The 18,306-nt window shown below is 46.4% G+C and overlaps 1 protein-coding gene across 1 annotated transcript; it reads left to right on the top strand.

Annotated features, from left to right (window-relative positions):
• The first annotated feature begins 281 nt into the window (after positions 1-281).
• Pxmp4 (peroxisomal membrane protein 4) lies at positions 282-16,888 on the top strand. The gene is made up of 4 exons (XM_034493753.2): positions 282-469; positions 6,442-6,504; positions 10,076-10,274; positions 15,695-16,888. The coding sequence occupies exons 1-4, from the start codon at positions 357-359 to the stop codon at positions 15,956-15,958; spliced, it is 639 nt and encodes a 212-aa protein (XP_034349644.1). The 5' UTR covers positions 282-356; the 3' UTR covers positions 15,959-16,888.
• Positions 16,889-18,306: the final 1,418 nt, after the last annotated feature.

Here is an 18,306-nt window from a genome sequence, read left to right as displayed (position 1 = left end):
CACCACCCATTCCAACTCGCGACAAACCCCTCGTAAACCCACAATGAAACAAACTTCTCTTTAAGAAAACTGACTTCCCATTGGGCAAATCCCTGCGTGAGACCTTCCGAGTCACGGTGATTGGTTACCAACTCTCCTTTCTCTTCCAATCAGGCAGGTATTCCGAAGAGTACGCTTGTCTCAGCCCCTTGCAGACAAATGCGCTCTATGACTGGCTCTCTTGTATGATTGACAGCAGACTCAGCCTATGGATACAACGGCCGGGAGGTGCTCTCCAATGCAGTGAGCTGGGCAGCCAGCGCCTAGGGCTGTCAGTACTTGGCCAGTCGGGTCCTTTGACCGTGCTCTCCGGTGCTATGGCCGCCCCACCGCAGCTACGGGCTCTTCTACAGGCTGTCAACAAGCTGCTGCGCCAGCGCCGCTACCACGCTGCGCTGGCCGTGATAAAGGGCTTCCGGAACGGGGCTGTGTGAGTAGGGCCGCGGAGGTTGGTCAGGGCTGAGGGACAGGCTTACCTGGGGTCGCGAGTTCGAGGCCCGGGGCCACTGTGCTGTACGTTCCCTAGGAGGCCTCTGTATATTTCGGTGCCCTGTTGGTGCAGCAGGCGTAGGTTTTTGGGTTCCAGTCACCTTACCAGTCCTGAGCTGGGGCTTCCTCTGTCCTGCATCTAGGTCCTCTGTCCTTTTCAACCTGGCACTCTTGGTTTAGTTGCCTTCTGTGCCAGCACTTGTATCCTCTCGTTGGGCCTAATTCATCTCATCTTGCCTTGTGCCTTTTGGCCTACTTGGCTTCTATGGCTCTGTATGCACAAAAGAAACTGGACTCTGTCCATTAGCAAACAGGCGGTCACCTACTGCCTTATAGGTTCCCCCAGTTAAGTTGCCAATGGGTTCACATCTATATGCGACTTCACCTCATCCTTCATTTTCACTGGGGACTCGTGAGAAGTGATAGTGAATGTGTGTAAGAGAAAGTAGCTGATATTTGCTGAGTAAATTGATCTCTCTCCCTCATAGGTAGGAGAGGAGATCTTGGGTTCGTTTTGCTTGACTGGTGCCTGGAGGGGAGCTCCTGCTTCTTTAAACCTCATGCCTCAGAGAAGAAGCCAAAGTCTCCTAAAGTTGGCATCTTGGTAGCTGTGTGTGGCATGACGGCAAGTGTGTCAATTGCCAGGATTTAAAACCTGGTGTCAGCTTCCATGACCAGATCATTTAGGTTTTCTGGGTCTCACTTTCTAGAAAATAGGTACCCCCAGAGTACCTCTGTACTGTTTGAGGACTGAGTCGGTGTGTGAAATGCTCTCACTGTCCCTGGTTTGTGCCTGTACTGACAGATGCTGGTAGAGGTATGCTGTCTACCTGGCTCCTGAACCCTTTTAAGATCCCTGCTTCCTGTCCCTTACCCTCTTTCTCTACAGTACATGTCATCAGACACTGAATAATCTTTTTCCTAATCCATGTCTCTCAATAGAAACTGCTTCATCAGCCTGGGGTGGTGTACGTACCCATCATCCCAACACTTGGGAGGCTGGAACCATCATATTTGTGCAAAATAATGAGCCCCAGGTCATCCTGGGCTACAGTGTGAGACCCTGTCTCAACAACAGGAACAAAAGAGCTTCACAAGGTGACTTATAGACATTCAAACTTTCCTTTATGGGTATTTGAAAACTAGGAATTACTCTTGTCTCTGCCTCGCAGATGGGTAGACTGTGATTAAGGGAGGTCTGTCGATCATTCCCCGATCACAGCATGTCGGTGTTACTGTTGGGATTCAAACTCAGAATGGATACAGAGTCAGGTAGAAATTAGGTCCAACTGAATCTGGCCAGATCATATCGGACACTCTTTGACCAGGATGGGATGAACCCTGAGGTAACCAGGTATGCACTCTACAAAGCAGGAGCTGGCCCCTGTGCCAGCCACCATTGCCCAATATGGTCTTTGTACAGCTGACACGACACCACCTCTCTCCGTGTCCTCCTCAGTGCACTTTCCCAGACAGCACAGACACTTTCTAGGGTTTTCAGGTACTTGGGCTCTAATCTCAACACTTTGTTCTAAAAACTGAACAATTTGTTGTCTTTTCTGATCTTAGTGTCCTCCTCTGTAAAATTAAAGCTATAAACTCAGCCAGTCCTGAGTCCTCAAGGCAAGTGCTGTGTTTGTAAAGAGATGTGGTCAGTTTCGAGGGGTCAGCATGGATGACTGAGATGTTTGAACTTTGCGAACACTTCACTTACCCCTGACTAGTTCACAAGTGTGACTTGCCCTTGTGCACAGCATGCCTGCACAGGTGGAGGTGCAAGGACTACCTCGATGTCATTTCTATCACTTCTTGTTTGAGAAATGGTTTCACTGGCCTGGAATGTCACCAGATGACTAGTTGGCCATCAACATCTAAGAATCTCCATCTCTTTCCTTACCGTTTCTTTGGATACAGTTGCTCATCACTAAGCCTTGCTTTGGACGTGGGTTTTAGGGTTTCCAAATTCAGGTCCTTGCACTTATAAGGCAAACACTTTACAAACCAAGACATCATTCTAGCCTCTACCTTAATTAAAAACTAAAACCAAAACCAACCTACCTAACAAACAAAACCCAGGGTATCACTGTGTAGCTTAGGTTAACCTCAAAGTCAAGGTCCTCCTGTCTCAGCCAAACAATGTCTGATACTACACATCTCATCTGAATTTGAGGATTCTGAAAAGGGACTTGAGGACAGGCTGCATGTCTCTGGCATAAAAGGAAGGCTCTGGCTGCCTGGAGGAGGCCGAAGGCCTCTGTGTAGGAGAAAGAGATAAGGTTTTGAAGGTGCTGGGGGCAGAACGGCCACAGGGACTGAGATGGGAACTTCCTGGCCACTGCCAGGCAGAGGGGAAGATAAAAAAGCGTCCTGCTGGCTTCTGCAACAAAAACACCATATAAAGTTGTTAACTTTAAATTTTTCCTGTAATTTCATCCTTTAAAAGTTAGGTAACTCATTCACAAAAGTCAGGGGCACTCACTTAACATGCAAGAGGCCCTGAATTCCATCCCCAACTCTAAATAAAGTTGTTAGGCAAATGTCCTCTGACATCAGCCCCTCTCTGTGGAGACGGTCCCTGTGTGAGTCTCTTATGTCTTCATTCAGAGTGTTGTGTGTACACACAACCACATTTAACCCCAACCTCGAATGCTTTTCTTTTGAAATGATAATATATAGAGTACCTTCCTCACCTTACTCCTTTGCTACACTGCCCACACTTTTCCACACTGCTCTTGTAAATCCCAAAGAGCCCCAGAGCCAGCAGGCATTTCCCAACGAGGGCTTTGTACCTCTCCCGTTTCTGTGCTCCCTGCATCCTCTTTGGTGAACCTTCTCGGCCCTGACACTTTGTATGGTCATGTCCTCTAGCTCAAATCCTAATGCTTTTAGTCTGAATATTGAATGATTCTTCATCTCTTCTGACCTCTATTTTCTCTTTTTAAAAAAGTTAAATTAATTACTTTTTAAGGTATATTTTTTGTGTGTATGAATGCTTTGCCCACATGTATGCTTATGTGCCACGTACATGCTTCAAGCTTCCAGAAGAGGGTGAGCGCTCCCCTGCAGCTGGAAACATGGATGGTCGTGAGCCACCTACCATGTGGTGTGGAGAACTGAACTCTGCAAGGGCAACGCTTGTTCTTACCCACTGAACCATGGGGTTGCCAGGCAGAGGGGAAGCTGATCCCTTCATTCTCCTCATAATATAATAAATTCTCAGTCCCAACCTAGAGTTTTTTGAGTCAGAGGCTCTTCATGTAGCCCTGGCTGACCGTGTAGACCAGGCTGGCTTTGAACTCACACAGATCTGTGTGCCTCTCTGCCTCTAAGTGCTGGCATCAATGACCTGAAGGCATGTACCACCACACTCAGCTTGATAGAGAGAAACCATTCTCCCTACCCCCACCTCTCTCATGTACATGCCTATGTGGGTTTACGGGTGGGTAAGTATGAAGGTCAGAGGTTGACATTAGTTCTCTTCCTCCATCACATTCTGCATTGGCTTTTGTGGCAGTGTCTGTCACTAAGCCAGGAGCTCACCCATTGGCTAGGCTGACTGAGCAGTGAGCTCCAAGCCTCTGTGTGGCCATCTCTGTCCTCATGGTCTGGGATTGCTGATGAGGTGCACTGCTATTGGGTCCTCAGGGTCACTGTGCAAGCACTTTACTTTCCGAGCCATTTACCCTGTGCTGATTCCAGGCATTTGCTGCTTCATGTAAGTACTAGGTTAATAGCGTGTGTCTGTGGAGTCCCTCCCTCCAATACACCTGGCTTTTTTTTTTTTTTTTTTTTTTTTTTTTGAGACAGGGTTTCTCTGTGTAGCCCTGGCTGTCTTGAAACTTGCTCTGTAGACCAGGCTGGCCTGGAACTCAGAGATCCACCTGCTTCTGCCTCCCCAGTGCTGGAGCTCCTCTTTTTTGAAGCCTACAGTGAATATTCCCGTATATTCAGGTAACAACAGTATGCAGCTCACAACCATTGTCCCAGGCCCTCACTGTCCTAGGCCTTCAAGGGATTTTAGGACCCATAGGGCTAGACCCAGATGTAGAAATAAGGGTGAAGGTGTATCTTAGGGTTGCTATTGCTGTGATGAAATGCCATGACCAAAAGCAACTTAGAAAGGGTTTATTTGGCTTACACAGCCTGAGTCACAGTCCACTGAAGGAAGCCAAGGCAGGAACTCAAACAAGGCAGAAACCTGGAGGCAGGAGCTGATGCAGAAGCCTGGAGAGGTGCTGCTCACTGACTTGCTTCTCATGGCTTGCTTAGTCAGCTTTTTTTTTTTTTTTTTTTTTTTTTTTTTTAGTTTTTTGGTTGGTTGGTTTTTGTTTTTGTTTTTGGTTTTTTTTTTTTTGAGACAGGGTTTCTCTGTGTAGCTCTGGCTGTCCTGGAACTCACTCTGTAGACCAGGCTGGCCTCGAACTCAGAAATCCACCTGCCTCTGCCTCCCAAGTGCTGGGATTAAAGGTGTGAGCCACCACTGCCCGGCCTTAGTCAGCTTTCTTATAGAAACCAGGACCATTAGCCCACAGTTGACATCACCCATGGCCTGGGCCCATCACTCACTGATTAAGAAAATGCCTCATAGGCTTGCCAGCCACAGCTTGATCTAATGGAGGGATTTTCTCATTGAGGTTCCCTCTCTCAAATTACTATCACTGTATCAAGTTAATATAAAACCACCTGTGGGCTGGAGAGATGCTCAGCGGTTAGGGACACTGACTGCTCTTCCAGAGGTCCTGAGTTCAATTCCCATCAACCACGTGGTGGCTCACAACCATCTGTAAAGTGATCAGATGCCCTCTTCCGGTGTGTCTGAACAGCTACAATGTACTTATATACATAAAATAAATAAATAATTCTTAAAAAAAAAAAAAGCTAGCATAAATGTCCACACACATACACAAATAAATAATTTTTAAATATACCAAACACAATAATAATAATAATAAATTCTTGGTATGGTGACATTCACCTTTAATTTTAGCACTCAGAAGGTATAAGCAGGCAGGTCTCTGAGGGTTTTTTTTGTCTTGTTTTGTTTTTGTTTTTCAAGACAGGGTTTCTCTGTATAACAGTCTTGGCTGCTCTGTATCTTCCTTTGTAGACCAGGCTGGCCTTGAACTCAAAGAGATCTGAACCTGCAGGAGTCTGTCTGATTGCCTTTGCTTCCCAAGTACTGGGACTAAAGGTGTGTACCACCTCTCCAGGCCTTTATGAGGCGGGGTTGTTGTTGTTGTTGTTTCGGTGGTGGTGGTGGTGATGATGGTGGTGATGTTTTGTTTTTGAGGCAGGGTCTCACTTTGTAGCCCTGACTTCTCTGGAACTCACTATGCAGACCAGGCTGGTCTTAAACTCAGAGAGACCCTGTTGGGATCAAAGGTGTGCACCACCATGCTCGGCCTCTCTGAGCTTGAAGCTGGCTTGGTGTACATGTTGAGTTCTAGCCCAGCTAGTGCTACATAGTAAGATTCTGTGTCAGCGAATGAATGTAATAAAATCAGTATTAGTAATAACAATAATCAGTCAAATTTAAAATGAATGAGACGAGCCTAGCTGTAGTATGAAGCACACAGAGGAGCCGAGGGCGTGTCTGCACAAGGCAGGGGGGCGGGGATGGTGGCTTTTGCGTACTTCACTCTCTCCCCGTAGAATTATACTCAGTCATCCCTCTAAAGGTTAGCATTCCTTTTTAGTTGGGAAAACTGAGGCTCAAGGAAGGTAAAGATAAGCCAAAGGCCCCTCTATCAGGAAGGGCTAGAACTTGAACCCAGATATAAATGGAGAGCCAACATTATTTCCTCTCCCATGGGGCATCAGAATTGGGGGTGGAAGAGAGGACCAGGGGTCCAAGGGAGAGGCTGAAAACTTGTACAGCAATGGGTTAGTGACTGTTTTCTTTTGTTTCTACAGCTATGGAGTAAAAATCCGGGCACCTCATGCACTGGTGATGACCTTTCTCTTCAGGAGTGGCAGGTACCTACCCTCTCTGCACACCACTGGGAGAGAATGTGCTCAGCCCTCTGGCCAGGACGGCTGTAGTCGTTTCCTAGCTGGGACTAACTCCCTGTGCCCCTGTTCTTCCTAAAGGCCAACTCTGATTGTATGTCCCCATACAACTTGAAAATGCCTGTGGCTCCTCACTGTCCTCTGAAGAGACCCAGCTGGCAGGTCTGGCCTTCAGGCCTTCTGCAGCCTGGCCACAGCCGTGTACCAGAATGTCCCATGTAGGCTTCCTTAGCACATGCTTGGGTCTTCCACTCCCACACATTTGCCCATGCATGCCCACTTCCAGGAATGCCCTGGCTTCTTCTAGCAAGCCTTTGTTTGCTTCCTGGAAACCTGTCCAGTCTTCTGGGAATCAGTCTCTGTTCTTCCTCACTGGCTTCAGTGGCCCGGCCTTCTTCTGAGTTCCTGTATCCCTTCCTTCATGGTCTTTTTTTTTTTTTTTTTTTTTTTTTTTTTTTTTTTTTTTTTTTTTTTTTTTTTTTGGTTTTTCGAGACAGGGTTTCTCTGTGTAGCCCTGGCTGTCCTGGAACTCACTCTGTAGACCAGGCTAGCCTCTCCTTCATGGTCTTACTCAAAAGATTCATAGCAGTCCAGTTTTTGTGGCTAGAGACACACCTGCAGCTTACAAGAATCCTACCCAGGATTCTTGTTATGAGCACTTGTTGGTTTTTCATGGGACATGAATTTAGTTCTTAGCACTCACATGGTGGCTAAAACACTCCTACACATAAAACAGAAAATAAATACATCCAAAAAAAATCATACTCAGAGGGCAGGTTAAGTCTAAGTTGCAAGAGTTCTGTTTTGACATTTTTATTTTACTTATCTTTGTTGGGGGGGGGGTTGCCCTCCCAAGCTCATCTTTCCCTTTCCCCTCCCTCCCCTTCTCTTTCCCCCTCTCCTTCTCTCTCCAGAGCCAGGAACATAGTAGGCATGCACACTGGCACTGATGCTATATCCCCAGGCCCTCCAGGTCTTTTTGTTTTGTTCAGTTTTGTTTTTGAGACAAGGTCCCACATCATTTTGTTTGTTTGTTTGGTTGGTTGGTTGGTTTTTGTTTTTCAAGACAGGGTTTCTCTGTGTAGCCCTGGCTATCCTAGAATTCGCTGTATAGACCAGACTGGCCTCGAACTCACAGAGGTCCACTTACCTGGTGTGTGCCACCATGCCTGGCTCAAATCATTTTTTAAAACCTGAACTTCTTCACTCGGTCACTGAGTATTTAGTGAGTATCTATTATGAACTGGACACCGTTTGGGCGACTAAGGAGAGAGCTGTGAACAAAGCAGACATGGATCTCTGCTCTTCCAGCTGGAGGTATCAGAGCAGGAGGCCAGGGACAGTGGTTGTGTGCCTGGTAAAGTGGAAATCAGCCACCAAAGGGTTGAAAGGGAGAGGCTAAAGAGGGTCACATCGGAACCGGACCAGGCCTATTCAGCTCTAAGCCTGAGATAAGAGCGTGTTTTCCTTTTAAGTGAGAACAGAAAACTAGCACTGGAGAAGGGACATGCCACTGTTTGATTTCCTGCAGGGTTGGTTTTTTTTTTTTTAAGATTTATTTTTATTTTTAGTTATATATCTTTGAATATGCACACATGAGTGCCCTTGGAGGTCAGAAGAAGGTGTGGAGCCTTTGGGGCTGAACCCTGACAGGGGTGCTGGGAACTGGACTCGGGTCCTCTGTGAGAGCAGTATACACTCTTAACCTCTGAGCCATCTCTCCAGCCTTTGTCAGAAGCACCCCATGTTTTGTTTCCTTTTTGCTCCTTGAAATGAAGTCTTGCTTTGTTATCAGCCTGTCCTCCCAGTTCAAGGCTTGAGTCCCTCCTCAGCCTCCCAAATACTGGGCGGATGGGTTTCGTGGCTTCTGTATGTGTGAGAGCATGAAGACATTTGCTGCCTGGTTGAAAACAGCTTGGAGAGAGAAGAAGGAACCACACAGAAGCAGAAGCCATGGAGCATCCTTGGTAGTGGCCCAGAGCTGGGCGGCGGCTGGGAAGACAGTTTCTAGGGAAGATCACTGCCAGCTACTTACCTTTTCAGGGTTTGTTTGTCTTTGTTATTGTTATTTCGAGGCACAGTCTCACTGTACAGACCAGGGTGGCCTCACACAGAGGTCCACGTAGCTCTGCCCTCTTAAGTGCTGGGATTAAAGGCAAGCAACATAATGTCTGGCCTTACTTTTTTATTTTATTTTATTTTATTTTATTTTATTTGAGACAGGGATTTTGCTCCATAGCTCAGGCTGACCTCCAATTCTCAATCTTCTTGTTTACCCAGGATTACAGGAATGTGTCACTCTGCCCAACTGTAATCCAACTTTCTTCCTTTAAAAAATGGTATTCATAGCTGGACATGGTGGCACACTCCTTTAAATCCCAGCACTTGGGAGGCAGAGGCAGGTGGATCTCTGAGTTCCAAACAGTCTGGACTATGTAGTGAGTTTTTGGACAGCCAGGGCTACATAAAAAGACCTTGTCTCAAAAAATCAACCAGCTAACCCATAAACAAACAAAGGTATTCATGGGGCCCATGTCCTCAAGAGCCAAGAACCAGCTGTTGCTGGCTTTTCCCAGTCACCTGACAGACGTCCACCATGCCCTTGTCTAGAATTGAGCTGTATGCTCTGCTTTCTCAGTATACTCTGCTCTCTCCCTGGGTTGTCTTTGCTGCCCCCTAGTGGGACTGTAGAGATGGCTCAGCCATGGTGAATGTTTGTTGGTCTTATAGAAAACTGAAATTTGGTTCCTGCCCCAGCCACCAGCAGCTCACAACTCCCTGTAGCTCCAGGTCCAGGGAGTCTGGTGCCCTCTTCTGGATTCTGTAGGTACCCACATGCAAGCAAGACACCACCACCACCACCCTCAAGTTCTTCTTTATCTCAAAAGGACGAGCAGTTGCAGTTGGCTGACCTCACTCTCCTTCTCCACACACAGCCCCTGTTCATAGCCCACACTGGCCTCTCTCCATTGCTTCACCCCTTCCTCTGTGTCTATCCTTGGGGCCTTTGTGTCCAGTGAGTCTTCTACCCAGAAAGCAGCATGCTCTTCTCACGGATTTCTTCCTGCCCTTCAGATTCCAGGACAACCTGCTGTCAACGTCAGAGTCTAGTTCTTGTCTTGCTCCCGGCTCATAAGCCCCACAAAGGCAGAAAGCAGATCGGTCTTTTCTCAGAATTCAATCTGCAGATCCAACTTGTAATTTTTTTTTTTTACTCATCTCTTCTATTTGTTGAGTACCTACTATGTGCCCGACACCATTCTGTTCTCTGCCCTTAAGACAAATACATCTAGACCCTGCTTTGCAGGAGCTTATACTGAGGACCAGGGAACTTAATAAAGCAGCTTACAAATGCTAAGTGGTGATAAGAGCCATGAAGGACAGGTGAGGAGGGTGTCAGGAAGTGGCTCCAGTCTGGTGAGAGGGCTGTGCCACTCTGGACATGGAGCACCCTTGCCTAATTCAGATCTGCATGTACACCTGGGAAACCTGCCTGGACCAGCTGGGCCTGTACTCACAGGGCTTTCTGTTTGTGCAGTCTCCGAGAGAAGCTGCAGGCCATTCTGAAAGCCACGTACACTCACTCTCGGAACCTAGCCTGCTTTGTGTTCGCCTATAAGAGTCTCCAGGCCCTGCAGTCCCACGCGCAAGGCGAGACCCACCAGATACACTCTTTCCTGGCTGCCTTCATCGGGGGGCTCCTAGTGTTTGGAGAGAACAATAACATCAATAGCCAGGTAAAGGCTTTCCTGAGATGGGATGGGGCCAGTGGGGTGCCCTGTAGTTGAAGATGAACTCTTGGCTGGCATATGTGTCTGAGGTCTAAGAACTGCCAGTCCCCGTGTGACCTTGTGTCTGTGTCATTTCTCCCTGGATTTTCCCATTTTGGGGAGGGGGATGTTTTTAGCATAGGGTTTCACTGTGTAGCTTTGTACAACTCACTCTGTAGACCAGCTGGCCTTGAAATCACAGATATCTGCTTGCCTTTGCCTCCGGAGTCCTGGGATTAAAGGCATGCATCAGCACTACCAAGTGCAGTTTTCCCCTTTTGTAAACCAAACCACCGCTGGAATCCAAAGGTTGCCCACATCAGTGTGTCTGCTGCTCTTTGGGACAAAGATCTCGGTAGTGGTGGTGGTTGGGACAGGTTTCATCTTGTTTAGGCAGGCCTTGAGCTGTCTATGTAGCTGAGGCTTGGCTTGAACTCCTGATGTTCTTGCCTTGTTCCAGGTGCTGAGAGTACAGATTTGCATCACCTAGATGGTACAATGGGTTTTTAAATTGTTTATTTATGTGTGTGTGCCTCTGTGTGGATTGTGTGCCTGTGTGTGGGTATCCATGGAGGCCAAAAGAGGGCGTCTGGAGCTGAAGTTGTGTGCCACCGCCCTATGTGGTGCTAGGAATTGAACTCTGTCCTCTGCAAGGACAGCAAGTGCCCGTAACTGCTGACTCATCTCTCCAACCTAAGATTTTTTTTCTTCTTAAATATACTTTGACCTGGATGTGGTGGTACACTAAGGCCCCATCTGAAGCCAGCCTGGGCTGCATCTTAAAACAAACAAGCAGAACTCAGTGAAATTGAAAATAGGAAATCAAAAGAGAAAAGCAGGTTCTCCGCAAAGATGAATAAAAGCAATAAGCCTCCATCCAGGGCCGCCCACAGAAACGGCACCGATGACGTTTAATGTCTTGTGTACATTAAAAGACCTCGAGGGTCTCGGCACTCAGAAGGCAAAGGCAGAAGGACCTGTGTGAGTTGGAGGCCTGCCTGGTTCCAGGACAGGAAGAGCTACATAGAGAGACCCTGCCCCAAAAACAAAGAAACAAGCAAACAGACCCTGAGGGCCTGTGAGTGCTTCAGCAGGTAAAGCTGTTGTCTGCCATTAAGTCTGACAACTTAATTTGATCCCTGGGACTCACAGGGTGGGAAGAACCACCTCCAAAGGTTTTCCTCTGACCTCTTTACGTGTGCTATGGAATACTCATCCTGCAGCCCCTAAAATAAAATAATAAAAAACGAAATATAAAAGTTTTAAAGATCTTGAATACCATGGATCGCTATTCTATTTTTGCAGACTCTTATTTTTGCAACTTGGTAGCTGATATGAAATAGATGGATTCTTTAGGAAGAAAAAGGTGCCCGGGTCACACAGGAAAGACAGTGAGGAAGGATGGCCAACATCTGTTAAGAGGGCAGACTCTGTCTGACTTGCTCCCAAGTGCTCAGAGACATTATGATAAAATCAGAAAATAGATGCAAAAGAAAGTCCTCACCCTCTGTAACTCAAGCTGCTGACGCAGCCAGTCCCTGTTGTCTGCACTTGCGCCAGGGCATGGATAGGGCTTTGATTTCCCTCATGCCTGGTACATGGAGTTGGGGAAGGGGGCTGGCCTTTGGCCATCATACACTGTGGCAGTTTGTACATGTGTCAGACTGTGGGAGCATTTTCATTTTGTAAGGAAGTTTTCTTTCTTTCTTTCTTTTTTTTTTTTTTGGTTTTTCGAGACAGGGTTTCTCTGTGTAGCCCTGGCTGTCCTGGAACTCACTCTGTAGACCAGGCTGGCCTCGAACTCAGAAATTCACCTGCCTCTGCCTCCCAAGTGCTGGGATTAAAGGCCTGCGCCACCACTGCCCAGCTGTAAGAAAGTTTTCTGAGGTCCTTTTTATGTATGAATGTTTTGCCTACTTGTGTGTCTGTGCACCATATGTGTGCCTGGTGTCCATGGAGGCCGGAAGAGGGCATTGGATCCCCTAGAACTGGAGTAGTTACAGATGGTTGTGAGCCACTGTGTGGATGCTGGGTATTGAACACAGGTCTTCTGGAAGAACAGCCAGTGTTCTTAACTGCTGAGCCATCTCTCCAGCTCCAGATTTTTTTTAAGGCTTTAAAAATAAGGTTTCTCTTTAGACCTGGCTGTCCTGGAACTCTGAAGACCAGGCTGGCCTTGAACTGAGAGATCAGCCTGCCTCTGCCTCCTGAGTGCTGGGACTAAAGGCGTGCTCCACCACCACCTGGCTCCTTCTTTCTTTTCAAACATTATTTTTCTTTTATGTTTCGGGGTGTTTGCCTGCATGTGTGTGTATGCACCATATACATGCCTGGTACCTGGGAAGCCAAAAAACGGTGTTGGATGCCCTGGAAATAGGAGTTACAGAAAGTAGTGAGCCACCATGTGGGTGCTGGGAACTGAACCTGGGCTCTCTGTAAGAGCAGCAAATGCTCTCAACTGCTGAGCCACCTCTCCAGCCCCTTTTATTTTATTTTATTTTATTTTATTTTATTTTATTTTATTTTTTGAGACAAGGTCTCATGTTACCCAGGCTGTTCTCAAACTCAACATATAGCTGAGACTGGGCTTGAATTCCTGCTGCCTCTACTTCCCCAGCATTTAGATTGTAGGCATGTGTCACCAGCTGTTTTATTTTTTTTTCTTTTATTTATTTATTTATTTATTTATTTTTTTGGTTTTTCGAGACAGGGTTTCTCTGTGTAGCCTTGGCTGTCCTGGAACTCACTCAGTAGACCAGGCTGGCCTCTATGTTTTATTTTTCTTACAGTGTCTTGCTCTGTAGCCCAAGATGGCCTTAAGTCTTGGCAGTTCTCCCTGAGCCTCCAGAGCTCTGGAGTTATAGCCATGGATGGCCGGCCTTGCTTAACTTATTCCTCTTTGTTCCTAAGTAGTATAGGAGTACCACAGGGTTGTTGTTGTTGTTGTTGTTGTTGTTGTTGTTGTTGTTGTTTCGGTCTTCCGTTGAAGAACATTCAGGCAGTTCCTAGGTTTGGAATATTACAAGCAGAGTTGAGAAGAACACTCTTGTATATAGATTCTTCTGTGAACATAAGTTTTAGTTTTTCTGGGATAAAAGCCCAAGAGTGTAATTGTGGGTTGTGTGGTATATGCATGCTTGGTTTTAAAACAACCTGCCAAGAAAGAGAAAGAAAAAACCCCAACAACCCTCTGCCAAGCTGTTCTCCAGAGTGACTATCATTTTTACTTTCTCACCAGGGAGATAGGAATGGCTTGTCTACTTTCTCCACATCCTAGCTAACATTTGCTTTGTTGCATCATTTATTTTATCCATGTTTTAAATTTTTTATTTGTCTGCATGCGTGCGTGTGTGTGTGTGTGTGTGTGTGTGTGATATGAAAGTGCAGACATATACCTCCCACGTGTATGTGTGGAGATCAAAGGACAACTCTTGGAAGTTGGTTTTCTCCTTCTCTGGGATCTAACCTATCTTGCCAGGGTTTTGCTGCAAGTGCCCTCAACCCCTAAACCATCTCACTGGCCCTGTCTTAGCCACTGTGACAGTGCATCTCACTGTGCCTTGACTCTGCCTTTCCCTGATGGCATCTCCTCATTATGATTTATTTGCCACCAGTACAAACTCTTTGATTTTCCAGTTAGAATACTTCATATTCTACTTTTGAGCTCTGAGGACTTTTTTGAAACCATCTACATGCTGCCACTTTGCAGCTATGCATTGTGAATGTCTCTCATCTGTGACTTTGCTTTCTCTGAGATAAGGTCTTGACATGTAGCCCCTGTTGGCCTGAAATTTATTCCATACATTCAGCTGGCTTCACAAAGGAAAATGCATATAATTCATTTTAAAAACTTCTAATAAAAACTTCTAAAATGGAGCCAGGTGTTGTGGTGCATGTCTTTAATCCCAGTACTTGGGAGGCAGAGGCAGGAGGATCCCTGTGAATTCAAGGCCAGCCTGGTCTACATAATGAGTTTCAGGATAGCCAGGGCTATACAGTGATACCCTGTCTTGAAAACTAAGAAGACAAAAAAAAAAAAAAAAAAAAAAACCAGTAATAAAAATAACAATAATAATACACAAAGGCTGATGAGATGGCTCAGCCGGTTAAATGCTTGCTGCCAAAGCCAAAGCTGATGACCTAAGTTAGACCCCTGGAACCATGTAATAGGAGAAGAGGGCCAACTTCAAGTATCCTTGAAGAATCTAGGCATAGTGTTCTCTGACTTACACACACACACACACACACACACACACACACACACATAAGTAAATATAGTATTGTTTTTTTTTTTTTAAGCCAGGCACAGAAGCTTTTTTTTTTTTTTTTTTGGTTTTTCGAGACAGGGTTTCTCTGTGTAGTCCTGGCTGTCCTGGAATTCACTCTGTAGTCCAGGCTGGCCTCGAACTCAGAAATCCACCTGGCTCTGCCTCCCAAATGCTGGGATTAAAGGCGTGTGCCACCACCGCCCGGAGCACAGAAGCTTTCTAATTCCAGTTTTGGGAGATGGAAAGAGGTGATCCCTGAACTCCCTGGTCAGTCAGCCTAGGCAAACTGGCACATTCCAGGTTCACTAAGAAAATCTTGTCTCACAAATAGGTTAGAAGACAGGATGGATTGATAGCTCAGAGTCTAAGAATGCTTTTAAATCTTTAGAAAGAGAAAACATTTGTATGTTAAAAGATTTGGGGGGCGTGTCAAGAGCTGTTGAAACAGGGTTCTTTTACACAGGCCCTGCTGTCTCAGAACCCACTATGTTACCAGGCTGGTGGCAAACTCACAGGGGACTAAAGGCTTAAGGGTGCCATTCCATCTGGTTATAAATGGAAAGATTTATTAAGACATTGTTAACTTAAAAAAATATGATATTTGTCAACTTTACACAGGAAAAAAAAAATAGAAAGAAATTAGGCTGGAGCCAGGCTTGGTGATGCACACCTTTAATCTCTGCACTCAGGTGGGGCAGAGGCAGACCGAGATCTCTGTGAGTTCCAGGCCAGCCTGCTCTATATATTATATAGCTCCAGGAGAACTATATAATAGGAAGTCCCTGTCTCCAAAAAAAAAAAAAAAAAAAAAAAAAAAAAAAAAATTCCGCTAGGGAGGAGAGTGAAGAACACTCTCAGTGTTGGTCTCTGGTCTCTGCACACACATGCGCACAAGCACCCAACACACATGGGGACTCACATGCACAGACTCGTGTGCCACACAGATAGAAACGGAAACATTAAGATGCCTGTGGCATGCCACTCGATCATCTTGCATGTTAACTTTGAAAGTCACGGAGCCAGTGCGCAGCAGATGTCCAGCGCCTATGGTTGGGTGGGCAGGTGATGGTTCCCGAAGGTTGTGCTGACTGATAACCCCCAACATTTCCCTCCCTGCAGATCAACATGTACCTGACATCACGTGTCCTCTTCGCCTTGTGCCGCCTGGGTGTGGAGAAGGGCTACATCCCTGCGCTCAAGTGGGACCCGTTCCCCCTGCACACTGCAGTGATTTGGGGGCTCGTGCTGTGGCTCTTTGAGTACCACCGGCCCACCCTGCAGCCCTCACTGCAGTCCTCCATGACCTACCTCTACGAGGACAGCAACGTGTGGCATGACCTCTCAGACTTCCTCATCTTCAACAAGAGCCGCCCCTCCAAGTAACACGGTCTAAGGTGCTTCAGGAACTCCTCCACCCAGACAGCTTCCAGGCAGGGTCCCGCTGCTGCTCAGGGTATGGTTCTATTGGCATACCCTCATGGAGGATCCTGCCTTCTCAAAGTCATGGACCTCACACTCCAACTTGTATTATCCCAGGCTCCCATTTGCTGAAGTAAAGGTACTGAGTTTTACACCTACCAGGTACTCTTTGAATACTGTAGCAAGTGGCTGGATCCCGTTAAGAAGTCTGTGGCTTGATTCCAGATGCTCTTCCGACTTCGGTAAGGCCAGGGCAAGTCCACCCCTCTCTGGGCCTCAGGTCATTCAGTTCAGGGGAGGACCCTTAGAGGAGAGTGTCTTCTTGGTGGATGTGATGACCTGCCCCTCTACTGTGTATCAGAGGGCTCCTTGCTAGTGGGCAATAGGTTACAAATACTTTGAAAGGAAAAAAAAAAAAAAAACCTAAATTCTTTGTCTAACTTATTCTATTGAGAAGTTCTGGAGCCCTACTGTCCAACAGGGACACAACATGAGCCATGTGTACAATTAAGGTTTTTCAAGAGCTCAGAGGCACAGCACGGGCCAAGCGTGTGCGAGACCCTGGATCCTATCACCAGCACTGAGAAGGCTGTGGCAGTAGGGTTGTGAGCACCAGGCCAGGCTGGGTTACATTAAAAAAAAAAAAAAAAAAAAAAAAGAAGGGCCAGGGAGATGGCTCAGTGAATAAAGATGGCTGTGGCCAAGCCTGGTGACCTGAGTTTGATCCCTGTGTTCTACATAGTGACATGGTGGAAGAAGAGAACCAGATCCTGCAAGTTGTCATGCGACCTCCACATGTGTGCCTTGGCATGTATGTGTGCATGCGCACACACACTCATGCACATATAATAGATAAAATATAATAAAAAAAATTAAAGATTAGTCTTAATCATATATTTTGCCTGCATGTACATGTGTGTACTGTGTGTGTGGTACCAGCAGAAGTCATCAGAGGGTGCTGAATCCGTGGAACTGGGGGTACTGATGTTGTGAACCACCATATGGGAACTGGGGCTTGGTCCTCTCAAGAGCACTTAGGGTTTTTTGTTGTCGTTGTATGTTTGTTTGGGTTTTTTTCTTTTTTTAGTTTTTCAAGACAGGGTTTCTCTGTGTAGCCCTGGCTGTCCTGGAACTCACCATGTAGACTAGGCTGGCCTTGAACTCAGACTTCCTCTGTCTCCCAGTGCTGGGATTAAAGACACGCACCGCCCCTATCTGATGAACTAAGTGCTCTTCACCACTGAGCCATTTGTCCAACCTCAGACTTTAATCATATATATTTTAACTCAATATTTCCAAACCTTGTCATTGCAACATATGTTAATATAAAGGATTAATAACGGTTTTTCTTGAAGTACATCCTCAATACTGGCAGTGTGTTCTACATACATCAGGTAACACAGCTGTCGTCACAGAAGATTCCAGAGGACACTGAACATCTGGAACTAAAGACACACAGTCTGAGCCTTGCGCCCCCTCTGTGATGCATCCCTGGGGGAAGGCTTTTCAACTCTCAGTACCTCCAGCCTCATAAATAAGGATAATCACAGCAACCTGATACCCACACTGGATTTGCCACAATACCTGAACCGCATAGCGAGTTTCTACCTTCTCATGACTGCTTTGCACATGATTGCCTTTAATCCATAGTTACCTTGCAAGGATGCATATTGATTCATGCTTTTCAGGTATGGAAACTGCAAGTCAGATAAGAGGTAACTTGCCTAAGGTAACCTGGCTACTATGATGTAGTCTTGTGATGATCTGAACACTCTGCTTGATTTCAAAGCCTGAGTTTCCTTCAGCTGCCCACTTTAAACCTAGGAAAGCTCAGCCATGCTTTGCAGTCTTTGATTATAGTATCCGACATTTGACGACAACCCAGATGCTCACAGGAGCTCTTGGGGGTATAAGTAGAAGTGCTTGGTGTGCTATGGCACAGGGGGAATGGGTCACAATGTGTGCCAGCAGAATTTTTAAAAACCATTAGTCTGAAGGAACAAAACAGCTCTCAGAAAAGCCTGGTCCAGAGGCTACCGATTTGGATTAGTGCAGCACATTACTTACTACACGTGCGTCTCCTCCTGTCTTTTATGTGATGGAAATGACCAGTGGAAGTCTATATGAGTCACTGGACTGCTCATCACTGTGCGATTCTGGCCAGGCATGGAGACATATGCCTATATTCACAGTACCTGGGAGGTGGAGGCAAGCGGGTGGGAGTTCATGGTCACTTTCTGCTACAAAGCAAGTTGGAAACCAGCCTGAACCACTGAGACCCTATCTCAGACAAACAAACTAACTAACTAACA

This window comes from Arvicanthis niloticus, chromosome 2 (assembly GCF_011762505.2).
Source record: "Arvicanthis niloticus isolate mArvNil1 chromosome 2, mArvNil1.pat.X, whole genome shotgun sequence".
Taxonomy (NCBI): domain Eukaryota; kingdom Metazoa; phylum Chordata; class Mammalia; order Rodentia; family Muridae; genus Arvicanthis; species Arvicanthis niloticus.
This window is presented reverse-complemented; position numbering and strand designations above follow the sequence as displayed.